This window comes from Phasianus colchicus, chromosome Z (genome assembly GCF_987193195.1).
Source record: "Phasianus colchicus chromosome Z, bPhaCol1.hap1.1, whole genome shotgun sequence".
Taxonomy (NCBI): domain Eukaryota; kingdom Metazoa; phylum Chordata; class Aves; order Galliformes; family Phasianidae; genus Phasianus; species Phasianus colchicus.
Window position 1 is genome coordinate 4,529,525 of NC_143476.1, and position 13,853 is coordinate 4,543,377.

Consider the following 13,853-nt stretch of genomic DNA (forward strand, 5'->3'; position numbering starts at 1 on the left):
TTTTAAGTGATAAAAAGTAACATTGAAAAAAGCTTCCCTCCTTGCATTAGAATAAGGCATTGATATTTGATGTTTCTGTCTTTCCATTCCTTTAGCAGCCTGGGTGTTGATGCAGCTGCATGCACCTGCTGCCCTCCCCTTTTGTTTTGTGTAAAAGAACAGTAAAATATGCAATCAGTGTGAGATCTTTCTGAAGTATTTTACTTTATTTGCCCCTAGGCTGCAATGGCTGGGAAATGGCAGTGTCACCCAGGAGCCCACACGGCGACCTGATGTCTCATTGTTGGGGTCTATTGGAAACCACCACGATGACAAAAGAATGCCTGGGATTCCTCCGGCCCAAATGCCAAACCTTGCACTTGGCTGTGCTGAACCTCATGAGGTTCACCCAGGCCCACCTCTCAAGCCTGCTGAGCTCAAACAGATGTCATTTTTCTCGTGTCCTTCCATTCCGAGTCCATCTGTTCCCCAAAGCAAAAGAATTTGGAGGGAACCACCGACAGTTATGTGAGCGATTTCAGCGTCTATTTCTGATCATGGCAACAACTTCAGAGGTCACACTTAATTTACGGTGCCCGTTGTAATTCTGACCAAGGCTGCAGTTGCAGCTGACTTCCCAAGGCTGCAAGACGTGGTGGTGACACAGCCTTGTGCTTCTGCATGTGTGCTCATCCCACGTTTCCTTTCTCTGTCTCGCAGGTCAGCTCCTGCTGGAAGCAGATGGTATCCCAGTGTGAATGAAGGTCAGTGCAGGAGCAGCTGCTGACGGGAGGAAGGAAGTCCATGCTGAAGAGCTCTGAAGCATCTGCAGGTATGGTTCTGGAGGAGGCAGCAGTGATGTCGGAGGGCTCCCCAGCAGGAAGCTGTCTCATCCAAATGCTTGCTGAGTGGTTGGAAGGGAGCTTTCTGCATGACAGCAGCACCAGTTGCTTGCTTCAAATGCTGCAAAGACAAGGATTAGCACGAGTTCCAGTATCTACAGTATCATCACGAATCACGATAGGATTACAATGTGTCCTCATACAAACGCAGCCATTTCTCTCTGAGTCCAGAGGCTGTCCTGAAAGCATCCAAAGATGCTCTCTCTGGTGTGAGATGGTCTCTCACACCAAACCACTGCTGTCCGTGTGGGATCTGACTCATTAGGGTACAGGGGTTAGGAACCACAGGCTGTCTTTTGAGAACGGGTTCAGTCATTTCCTTACATCTTGCACCAGCCGATACGTGCCGTCTGCCTTCCGTGCCGACAGGATTGGGGTGTTATAAGGCCACAGACAAGGTTCCAGAAGACATCCTTAACCACTGTCTGTGTTACAGCTTTTAGACCCACTCTCCCTTCTAAGGCTATGGGATATTGTTGCTGTTTCACAGCTCCACTCCCTCCTTGGGCAGTTCTTTGTAAGGGAAAATTGTGAGTCCACCCCGATTTCCTTCCCCTGCCCACACCTTTGGATTCATTTCTTCTTCATCACAGCTGTTAACACATTCATTGATCCCTGATATCTGTTTCACAGACTTGCAGCTGTAATCCTCATTTAACTGTTAAATCTCTCCCCCATAAATCGGTCCCTGCTTCAGGCACACAGAACAATTGCCCTGCAACTATTTTATCTTTCCATTTTAGTTCTGAGGTCTCCAAGAGTGGAGCTGTCATTTCTGATCCCTCAGCACCAGTTATGCACAACAGCCACATCCAGATACACGTCTGAAGCCGGAGGCCCGCTCCAGCCTCATCAAGGTGTTCGCAATCGTTAGGGACATCTCGGTCTGTCCATCTACCTCGGTGCACACCAATGTGGTGGGTGGTAAAATGGCGTTTATTAACTCGTGACAACAGTTTATATAGCCTTGTACACCTTCGTCTACGCCCCTCTTATCACACGCAAGCACTTACATCACTACTTCTTATCTAGTTACTACGAGCAACTACTCGAAAGTTCTCTGCTCACTGCTACATCTCCCCCCCCCTATGCACAAGCATAACTACCCTATGCACAAGCGCAACTACTTTATCCTGAGAGGACCCTAACCGCGTACAACCGAAACCCCGCTTTGCGCCTATACATGCCATTGTCCTCTCAGTCAAGCCTTGCCCCGTTACATCCCGAATCGCAAAGTAATCCCGCGCTACCCTTATATCGCTGCGTTTTCTGACTGCCTACAAGCCTTTTGCATTTTACTATACTCTACGCGATAATTGACTGTGCGGTCAATCATCCTTTGAATACAACCTAACATAATTTGTAGAAAGCACGGCATACACACTATCAAAAGCAGGATAACTACAAGTCCTAAAAGCAGTCCCTTCAATAAGTGCACACCCCATTCTCCGATGCTTCCGAACACGCTTCTCAACCAGCCTCCGATGGTGTCCGTCTCCACGCCGATCTTCTCCGTATGGTCGCGCAGGGCTCTCAGCGCTTTATGGATGGATACACTGTGGTCGCTGAGATTGAAGCAGCACATTCCTTCTAGGTCTTCACATTCATGCCCCTGTTAGAAACGCGTTTTCTCGTTGGCAGCAACAGTTGAGTTTCCTCCACGCTTCTCCCGGCCTTCTTTCAGGGTTCCTGGGCTGTCTCCTTCTTCGGCGTTCATAGGAGCCATACCTGCAAAACTCAGAGTCCCCCGTTACTGTTCTCTTTCATCAGATCTGCAAGCCAAGGACCGCAATAGCTACAGCCCAATGGGCCTGGGCCGAGGTAGAATTAGCTTTTCCGTGTTGGGTAGCCACGATCATCGTGGAGGCTGTGTCAACAGCAACTGCCAACCACGACCAAGGTGACATTCGCGGCTCCCCCGTAAAGCCCGTCTGCCATATTTGCAGCCCTAAGCCGCGGGGGTTGACCCCCGCCCCAATAGCAGGAGCTGAATTACAGTGAGGGCAGGCCTGCACCACATCCCTTGCAGCTGTAATGGAAATACCACAGGCTCGAGCGAGTGCCCGTGCGCCTATGTGAAGCGTGGAGTGGAGGTCTCTGGCCTTCCGGATCGTCAGGACACGGGACCCTGCAGCCGCATCTGCGGCTGCGTTGCCCTCTGAAAAGAATCCTGGTACGTCCGAATGACTTCTTACATGTAAAATTGCTATAGGCTCTACTCGGGTGCACAAAGCATCTTCTAAGATAAGCGCTGCTTCCGTACTAGGAATGCCTTCTTGGCCCATTTTCAAAGCGAGCTTAGCTGCAAAAGCAGAATCTGTGACTATGTTACAGGGAAGGGAGGGCCAATAAACAATCGCCATCGCAACAGCCCTGACCTCGAGCATCTGAACGCTGGCACCCAACGTGGGGCTCGAACTCACGACCCTGAGATTAAGAGTCTCATGCTCTACCGACTGAGCTAGCCGGGCTCTGCTTGTTATGGACAGGAACCGTAAAGGCAAAAACCTCCCTGTCTTGCTCAGCCAGGGGTATGGAGAAAAACAATCCTTCAAATCGATAACAACAACCCCCCAGCCTGCAGGCACAGCGGATAGTACGGGCGCACCCTGCTGAACTACACCAAAAGGCACTAACTGAGCGTTAACTGCTCGCAAGTCGTGCAGCAAGCGATAGGATCCTGACCGCTTCTTTATCACAAATACAGGAGTGTTCTATTGACTAAGAGAGGGTTCTATATGACCTAAGTGAAGCTCTTGCTGTACTAATGCGTGAAGCGCTACAAGCTTTTCCGTCGGTAAGGACCACTGATCCACCCAGACAGGTCGCACTTCCTGTCCCCAGCGCAGTGGGATCGCATACTGTGCTGACAATTGACAGATCGTGGCCCCCACTATAAATTGTTATGCGTGCTGCCCCGGTTCTGCTGTAGCAGAACAGGCCTTTCCAGGGAAACATCCCTGCTGATTACGATAATCTCAACCATCTGGACGGACCTCCGAGTGGGCGTTGTTCCTCCCACTCCCGCTATCATCTGTGCCGCCCCTGTCTCTGTTGGCTACCGCCATAACCAAGGGCTGGATGGCTGATGACATAGCCGCAGCTATTCCCTGGTCTGTAAGTGGGGTAACCTTCTGTCTGTCTAGAACATATTTGATAATCTCTCCTGGTGTCGTTAACGTAGAGGGCGCCGCTCGGATAAGCTGTTGGACATCCGGGTGTGATTTCTGTCTAAAGCAATCAATAATCACTGGGGCTCGTGCTGAAGGTGGAAGGTCCGACCCCTCAACCGCCTTTATGAGGCGATTAGCAAAATCCACAAAGGATTCCGATGGTCCCTGTGTGATATCTGCCCAGGGGACAGTAGGTTCTGCTAACCGGGCAACCTCCCTGAACGCTTGGAGAGCCGACGCCGTAGTAGCTACCAACTCCCCCGGTCTCAAATGCGTAGCCTGGCCCTCCGGGTTTCCTGCCATTCCATCCGCCAGGCCCTTTAAACGATCTAAATTAGTTCGCTCCCCTCTCCCTTGACCATTCGCAGGGTGTCTGGGGTCTCGGGTGGCTGCCGCTACAACCGTCTGCAGCTGGACGTCCCAAGCGTCCAACCACAAAGCATATTGAGCAGGGGCTAGTACGACCCTCATAAGATTCGTGATATCGTGCGGCAGCAGCGGGGAAGACATCACAGCTTCCACTTCTGCCATAGTAACCGGAGACCGCAAGCCTTTGGTCCTAACTGTATCAGCTAATCGCGTAATTACTTTCGACTCCAAGGGAGCCCAGGCCGGCCCCCCCGCTTTTATCACCACGGGCATAGCTATCACGGACGGAGCTGCCGCTGCAAGCTCCTCCCTTACCCTCGCCCAGTCAGTCAAAGCTGGCCCGGGGGCCGAGTCGGAGCACCCCGGCTCCACCTTTCGCTCCACCCCTCGGGGCGGATCGTCCCTCCCCGCCGGTGACGTGGCTACGCCCTCCCCGCTCGGCCCTCCCAGCCCCTCCAAAGAAGGATACAAGCCGCTCCCCCCGTAAGGAGGGGGGGCCGAGGGGGCAGCTGTGGCGCAGCTGCAGCCTGCGCCTGTCCCACAGTGATAACAAGATGTTGTTTTTGGCGCGATCGCCTCTCCCGGCGCCATCTTCGTGTCTTGCTGCGCAGCTGTAATCTTTTCCTCTCCGCCGTTCTGAGGCTCCGCGACCGGTTTCCCTGTGGAATCTGCGGGAGAGACCTTTCCTCCCCCCAAGCCCAGCCAAAACTTCGCTTGCTCAGATGTAACCTGCTCCTCTCGCGCTGCCTTCAGCGCCCCCCAGACCAATCCCCAGGTTTTCAACTCCCCTGACTTCCCAAGTACCATCGCCCGCTGAGAAAGCGCTGCAGTGATAGCATCCCATGACCCCGGGGTATATAAATCTGAGGGAGATGTAAGCAGCCCCTCCTTTAATAACAGTGATAACACTGTACCTATTTCCTTCTTAGAAGGAGCATTTTTCCCGCAATGGGTCTTACACGCGGACGAAATCACCTTTATGACGGCTTCCATCGTCGGGCGTAATCTCCCCGACGGATCAAATGACCACCAGGCTCCTCTTCCGATGGTCTCCTGGGTCCTCGGACAGGCTAACGGCCGTACCTTCCGACGCTACCCAGCTTCCACTCTCCTTAAGCCGCAGCCCCCTCTTCTAGGGTCATCACCTCCTTCCCCAAGGGAGGTGGATGAGAGCAGGATCCTGCCACGCCGCCTGTGGCCGACCACCTTTCCCTAACGATCACGTCGGGGTCACCATATGAAGCCGGAGGCCCGCTCCAGCCTCATCAAGGTGTTCGCAATCGTTAGGGACATCTCGGTCTGTCCATCTACCTCGGTGCACACCAATGTGGTGGGTGGTAAAATGGCGTTTATTAACTCGTGACAACAGTTTATATAGCCTTGTACACCTTCGTCTACGCCCCTCTTATCACACGCAAGCACTTACATCACTACTTCTTATCTAGTTACTACGAGCAACTACTCGAAAGTTCTCTGCTCACTGCTACAACGTCTGCTACCTCTGAACTAGCTAATGCTGTAGGATGGAATGTTGTTTCTGCACTGGCTATCAAATGTGGGGTTGCTCTGAAGCAGTACAACACGATGTGTTTTGTAATTTGCCCTTAGAAACAGTTTGAAAAAGTAGAAAGACTTTATTAGTATTAGTATTAGTAAAAAGAAGTTATTTCATAACATATTTTAGAAATACAGTTGTTCAATCATGTGATCAATTCTCACTTACAGAACTGTAATAGTTACAAATTGCATGGGTTTAGTATTAAGGACCAGAAAGCATGTTGTAAGGCCATTCTGTTTGGATAGGAGAAGCTCAGCAAAAGAAAAACAGACTCCAAAGAAGCCAGGGCCTCCACACAAGGCCGAACTGACTCACTCTGTGGGCAGGTTGGGATGCAACAGGCAGGCATCAAGAGACTCCCCTCTGTCCTCCTTCCAAACTTTTCTCTATTCAGGGATGAGCAGGTGTCCAGAAATAGTGGCCAAGTGTTGATAAGCAGCTGTCAGGCGTTCAATAATTAGCAGTATACCTGCTAAGCTAGCAACAATTGGTGTTTAGCCAGTCACACACACACACACAGAACAGCCCGGGTTGGAAGGGACCTCAAGGATCAGGAATCTCGAACTCCCTGCCACAGGCAGGGCCACCAACCTCTGTACCACTGCACATATACACACTCCTGGATAGAAACAGCAGTGTGGGAAAAAACTGTATGCTGTGGATGCAAAGGGTGAATCAGAATGGCTTAACAGCTGTCCCACAAGAAAAAGCAATCCCTTACCTGCTGTGCCATGCTCATGTCAGCAGCAATGCAGATGCCAGCAGCTGATGCCCACAAGGACAGCCAGCCTGGACTTATTTACATTACATATCTTTGTCCTGATTTCCTTCTAGAAGCTGGAACATTTCTCACTCTGAGCAGCAGAGGGCAGGAGGGGTCCAAGGTGAGGGCACACTCTGCTCTTTTTCTGGCACACAAAGAGAAAATGAAAACCAGATGTGTTTCCCAGCCCATGGCAAACACCAGCCTTTCCATCCTTACAGTCCTCCTGACATCAGCAGCAACTGAAACAACATCCCACTCACCTTTGCCATGTCTGGCAGAGGTTGCAGCTCTTTCTATTGCATCCCTCTAGCTTTCAAGTCAAGAGATCCTGTGTCACACAAGGAAAAGCAAACTTTTACCTGCTTTGCCATGCTCATGTCAGCAGCAATGCAGATGGCAGCAGCTGATGCCCACAAGGAAAGAAAGCCTGGACTTATTTTCATTACGTATCTCTGTCCTGATGTCCTTCTAGAAGCTGGAACATTTCTCCCTCTGAGCAGCAAAGGGCAGGAGGGGTCCAAGCTGAGGGCACGCTCTCCCCTGTTTATCTGGCACAAAAAGATAAAGAGGAAATGAAAACCAGATGTGTTTCCCAGACCATGGCAAACACCAGCCTTTCCATCCTTACAGTCCTTCCTGACATCAGCAGCAACTGAAACAACATCCAACTCACCTTTGCCATGTCTGGCAGAGGTTGCAGCTCTTTCTATTCCATCCCTCTAGCTTTCAAGTCAAGAGCTCCTGTGTCACACAAGGAAAAGCAACCTTTTACCTGCTTTGCCATGCTCATGGCAGCAGCAATGCAGATGCCAGCAGCTGATGCCCACAAGGACAGCCAGCCTGGACTTATTTTCATTACATATCTTTGTCCTGATGTCCTTCTAGAAGCTGGAACATTTCTCACTCTGAGCAGCAGAGGGCAGGAGGGGTCCAAGGTGAGGGCACACTCTGCTCTTTTTCTGGCACACAAAGAGAAAATGAAAACCAGATGTGTTTCCCTGCCCATGGCAAACACCAGCCTTTCCATCCTTACAGTCCTCCTGACATCAGCACTAATTGAAACAACATCCCACTCACCTTTGCCATGTCTGGCAGAGGTTGCAGCTCTTTCTATTGCATCCTTCTAGCTTTCAAGTCAAGAGCTCCTGTGTCACACAAGGAAAAGCAATCTTTTACCTGCTTTGCCATGCTCATGGCAGCAGCAATGCAGATGCCAGCAGCTGATGCCCACAAGGACAGCCAGCCTGGACTTATTTTCATTACGTATCTTTGTCCTGATGTCCTTCTAGAAGCTGGAACATTTCTCCCTCTGAGCAGCAAAGGGCAGGAGGGGTCCAAGCTGAGGGCACGCTCTCCCCTGTTTATCTGGCACAAAAAGATAAAGAGGAAATGAAAACCAGATGTGTTTCCCAGACCATGGCAAACACCAGCCTTTCCATCCTTACAGTCCTTCCTGACATCAGCAGCAACTGAAACAACATCCAACTCACCTTTGCCATGTCTGGCAGAGGTTGCAGCTCTTTCTATTCCATCCCTCTAGCTTTCAAGTCAAGAGCTCCTGTGTCACACAAGGAAAAGCAACCTTTTACCTGCTTTGCCATGCTCATGGCAGCAGCAATGCAGATGCCAGCAGCTGATGCCCACAAGGACAGCCAGCCTGGACTTATTTTCATTACATATCTTTGTCCTGATGTCCTTCTAGAAGCTGGAACATTTCTCCCTCTGAGCAGCAGAGGGCAGGATGGGTCCAAGGTGAGGGCACACTCTGCTCTTTTTCTGGCACACAAAGAGAAAATGAAAACCAGATGTGTTTCCCAGCCCATGGCAAACACCAGCCTTTCCATCCTTACAGTCCTTCCTGAAATCAGCAGCAATGGAAACAACATCCCACTCACCTTTGTCATGTCTGGCAGAGGTTGCAGCTCTTTCTATTGCATCCCTCTAGCTTTCAAGTCAAGAGCTCCTGTGTCACACAAGGAAAAGCAATATTTACCTGCTTTGCCATGCTCATGGCAGCAGCAATGCAGATGCCAGCAGCTGATGCCCACAAGGACAGCCAGCCTGGACTTATTTTCATTACATATCTTTGTCCTGATGTCCTTCTAGAAGCTGGAACATTTCTCCCTCTGAGCAGCAGAAGAGGGCAGGATGGGTCCAAGGTGAGGGCACACTCTGCTCTTTATCTGGCACTCAAAGAGAAATAGAAAATGAAAACCAGATGTGTTTCCCTGCCCATGGCAAACACCAGACTTTCCATCCTTACAGTCCTTCCTGACATCAGCAGCAACTGAAACAACATCCAACTCACCTTTGCCATGTCTGGCAGAGGTTGCAGCTCTTTCTATTGCATCCCTCTAGCTTTCAAGTCAAGAGATCCTGTGTCACACAAGGAAAAGCAATCTTTTACCTGCTTTGCCATGCTCATGGCAGCAGCAATGCAGATGCCAGCAGCTGATGCCCACAAGGACAGCCAGCCTGGACTTATTTTCATTACGTATCTTTGTCCTGATGTCCTTCTAGAAGCTGGAACATTTCTCCCTCTGAGCAGCAGAGGGCAGGAGGGGTCCAAGGTGAGGGCACACTCTCCTCTGTTTATCTGGCACAAAAAGAGAAAGAGGAAATGAAAACCAGATGTGTTTCCCTGCCCATGGCAAACACCAGCCTTTCCATCCTTACAGTCCTTCCTGACATCAGCAGCAACTGAAACAACATCCCACTCACCTTTGCCATGTCTGACAGAGGTTGCAGCTCTTTCTATTGCATCCCTCTAGCTTTCAAGTCAAGAGCTCCTGTGTCACACAAGGAAAAGCAATCTTTTACCTGCTGTGCCATGCTCATGGCAGCAGCAATGCAGATGCCAGCAGCTGATGCCCACAAGGACAGCCAGCCTGGACTTATTTTCATTACATATCTTTGTCCTGATGTCCTTCTAGAAGCTGGAACATTTCTCCCTCTGAGCAGCAGAAGAGGGCAGGATGGGTCCAAGGTGAGGGCACACTCTCCCCTGTTTATCTGGCACAAAAAGAGAAAGAGGAAATGAAAACCAGATGTGTTTCCCTGCCCATGGCAAACACCAGCCTTTCCATCCTTACAGTCCTTCCTGACTTCAGCAATAATTGAAACAACATCCCACTCTCCTTTGCCATGTCTGGCAGAGGTTGCAGCTCTTTCTATTGCATCCCTCTAGCTTACAAGTCAAGAGCTCCTGTGTCACACAAGGAAAAGCAATCTTTTACCTGCTGTGCCATGCACATGGCAGAAGCAATGCAGTTGCCAGCAGCTGATGACCACAAGGAGAGCCAGCCTGGACTTATTTTCATTACATATCTTTGTCCTGATGTCCTTCTAGAAGCTGGAACATTTCTCCCTCTGAGCAGCAAAGGGCAGGAGGGGTCCAAGCTGAGGGCACGCTCTCCCCTGTTTATCTGGTACAAAAAGAGAAAGAGAAAATGAAAACCAGACGTGTTTCCCAGCCCATGGCAAACACCAGACTTTCCATCCTTACAGTCCTTCCTGAAATCAGCAGCAATGGAAACAACATCCCACTGACTTTTGCCATGTCTGGCAGAGGTTGCAGCTCTTTCTATTGCATCCCTCTAGCTTTCAAGTCAAGAGATCCTGTGTCACACAAGGAAAAGCAACCTTTTACCTGCTTTGCCATGCTCATGGCAGCAGCAATGCAGATGCCAGCAGCTGATGCCCACAAGGACAGCCAGCCTGGACTTATTTTCATTACATATATTTCTCCTGATGTCCTTCTAGAAGCTGGAACATTTCTCCCTCTGAGCAGCAGAGGGCAGGATGGGTCCAAGGTGAGGGCACACTCTGCTCTTTTTCTGGCACACAAAGAGAAAATGAAAACCAGATGTGTTTCCCAGCCCATGGCAAACACCAGCCTTTCCATCCTTACAGTCCTTCCTGAAATCAGCAGCAATGGAAACAACATCCCACTCACATTTCCCATGTCTGGCTGAGGTTGCAGCTCTTTCTATTGCATCCCTCTAGCTTTCAAGTCAAGAGCTCCTGTGTCACACAAGGAAAAGCAATCTTTTACCAGCTGTGCCATGCTCATGGCAGCAGCAATGCAGATGCCAGCAGCTGATGCCCACAAGGACAGCCAGCCTGGACTTATTTTCATTAGATATCTTTGTCCTGATGTCCTTCTACAAGCTGGAACATTTCTCCATCTCAGCAGCAGAGGGCAGGAGGGGTCCAAGGTTAGGGCACACTCTCCTCTTTTTCTGGCACACAAAGAGAAGATTAAAACCAGATGTGTTTCCCTGCCCATGGCAAACACCAGCCTTTCCATCCTTACAGTCCTTCCTGACATCAGCACTAATTGAAACAACATCCCACTGAAGTTTGCCATGTCTGGCAGAGGTTGCAGCTCTTTCTATTGCATCCCTCCAGCTTTCAAGTCAAGAGCTCCTGTATCACACAAGGAAAAGCAATCTTTTCCTGCTGTGCCATGCTCATGGCAACACCAATGCAGATGCCAGCAGCTGATGCCCACAAGGACAGCCAGCCTGGACTTATTTTCATTACATATCTTTGTCCTGATGTCCTTCTACAAGCTGGAACATTTCTCCATCTCAGCAGCAGAGGGCAGGGGGGGTCCAAGGTTAGGGCATACTCTCCTCTTTTTCTGGCACACGAAGAGAAAATGAAAACCAGATGTGTTTCCCTGCCCATGGCAAACACCAGCCTTTCCATCCTTACAGTCCTTCCTGCCATCAACACTAATTGGAAGAACATCCCACTCACCTTTGCCTAATCTGGCAGGGAGGTGAAGCTCTTTCTATTATACCCCTCTGGCTTTGAATTCACCAGTGACTGCGTCACACAAGGATATGCAAGATTCCACCTGTTCTGCCATTCCCATAGCAACAAGTATGCAGATGTCAGCAGCTGATGCCCACAAGGACAGCCAGCCTGGACTTATTTTCATTACATATCTTTGTTCTGAAGTCCTTCTAGAAGGTTGAACACTTCTCCATCTCAGATGCAATGGTCAAAAAAGGTCCAAGTTTAGGGCACTCTCTCCTCATGGCCTCTTGCACTCATAGACAAAGGGAACATGAAAACCAGAAGTGTTTCTTTGCCCATGGCAGACACTAGCCTTTCCGTCCTGACAGTCCTTCCTACATTCACCTGGAATTGAAACAACATCCCCCACATCTCTTTTTTGAACTTATTCATGCATGAATAATAATAATGAGAATTTTTCTGTAAATCTTATTTCTGCATGGAAATGATCAGATAACCGGAGCTTTTTTCTCTAAAACAATCCAGCAAATTTGCATTGCTTATCTATGTACGCAAAATGTTTTTGCCATTCATCTCAAATATCAATTCAACTGGCCAAATAATATAGAAAAAGTATTTACAGACATTTTTGGACATTGATTACTTCTGGTCAAGTGGGAAAGAATCCCTAAGCTGCAATCATGAAATTCTTTTATCAGTTTCTCTGATTTAGCCAGTGTTACTAAAAGGGAAATAAGACACAGGCTTTTGATAGCAGCTGCCAATTTAAGAACGATAATAACTTTTATTATTCTTGGCTAAGATCAAAGTCCTGCATTTCAGGATTATCTCCAGCTCATCAAGTATAATTAACAGTTTTGGATAGCCACATTATTATATGGCAATATTGTCTTCCTGCAAGGAATTTCCTTGTTTTACACGTGCCACAGGTTGTTAATAGATTGCCTGATTACCATTTATTTTTTTTATTGGCTTATGATGACCACAGAAAATTATACAGCAGCACCATAAAAACTTTAAATCCTATCCCATGTATCTGCATTCATACGAAAATAATATTGGAAAGCATTGGTGAAACTAAGATTACAAAATAAAGCAGGGGACAATTTCAGTGAAAGCCTGCAGGTTTTACAGCTCTGCCCATTTCAACCCCCTGAAGACATCCACGGGTTTCCTGCTGTGGGACACAGGCACTCACCTGCAGCTCAGCACTGCCTGCTCATGCCTGCGCACACCTTCAGGCTGGAACCAAGGAAATCCTCAGCAAAGACATCAGTACACTTTTGTTAGGATGACTTTCCTAAAGAAGCATCAAATATTTCTTCACGAGAAATACTGCAAGTCCCTTTGACACTAGCCCTTATTTTAAATGTTTAGATTTATGCTTCATTCAGGCGTGCTGTCACTCCCAAAAAGATTTTTATTCTTTTGCTTTTCATTCTGAGGAACACAGTGATTTCTGCCTTGTTTACTGACTGTAGGCACAGCAATACTCCTGCACCTTCAGGGAAACAGCAAATCCATCTCTTTCACACCCTACTTCTATCAAGCTCATTCACCTTACAAGGTATTTATTGCAAGCAGCTCTTCCAAAAATGGAGATTAACAGTGCCTGCAACCCAGGACACCTCAGTAGGCCAGTACTTTTCATCTCCTGAAGGTGTAGGTAGACACAGAGCTGGAACATCTTTTCCAGAGCTGTGTGATGCTGTCTCATCTATGTTCCTTTACTGTGCACTCAGTTTCACTTCTTATCTAACCTGGTTGCATCCCAGGATTTCTGGTGCCAAAAATAAACTGACAGCTTTCATCACTAGTTAAAAGGAAACTGCAATAGGAAAAGCAATTTTTCTGATTTCTCTGTTGATCAAAGATGCTTCATGCAAGCCTGATGCGGTAGAAACAATATCAGCTTTAGAATGACAGTCATTAGAGCAGAATCCTTTCACTGATGAAATCCCACAGTCCTGATTCATACAACACTGACACTGGAGGACACAGTAGTTTAGATGAGTGTACAAAGGAGAAAAAGACGTCTGTCTGGAAACAGACTTGGTGAAGGAGAAGCAGCATTTTCCAGAGTACTTCAGAAAGAACTGAGCACTGCCCCAAGAGCTTCAGAGCGGCAGGCTGTCACAGTGTGCCAACCAGCTCAGCTGTGAGTTGGCACTGAAGCTGCACCACAGGGAGAACAAAGCCCCCTGTGCACCCTTGGAGAGCCAAGGGTTGGAGATTCATGAACCTTGAGCTCCTTTCCAACCCGGGCCATGCTGTGATTCTGGGATTCTCACCTTTGCCTCATCTGGCAGAGGGAGGCAGCTCTTTCTCTTGTCTCCCTA

At 48.8% G+C, this 13,853-nt stretch overlaps 1 protein-coding gene across 1 annotated transcript; it reads right to left on the reverse strand.

Moving 5' to 3' along the window:
- Positions 1-1,796: 1,796 nt before the first annotated feature.
- LOC149912275 (uncharacterized) lies at positions 1,797-5,912 on the reverse strand. The gene has a single exon (XM_090131315.1). It carries the CDS (start codon positions 5,414-5,416, stop codon positions 3,860-3,862), a length of 1,557 nt encoding a protein of 518 aa, XP_089987441.1. The 5' UTR covers positions 5,417-5,912; the 3' UTR covers positions 1,797-3,859.
- Between the last annotated feature and the right edge of the window lie 7,941 nt (positions 5,913-13,853).

What these genes read in the sequence shown, in the direction of transcription:
- LOC149912275 (XM_090131315.1), bottom strand. Translation starts at nt 5,416, where the DNA reads ATGGAAGCCGTCATAAAGGTGATTTCGTCCGCGTGTAAGACCCATTGC.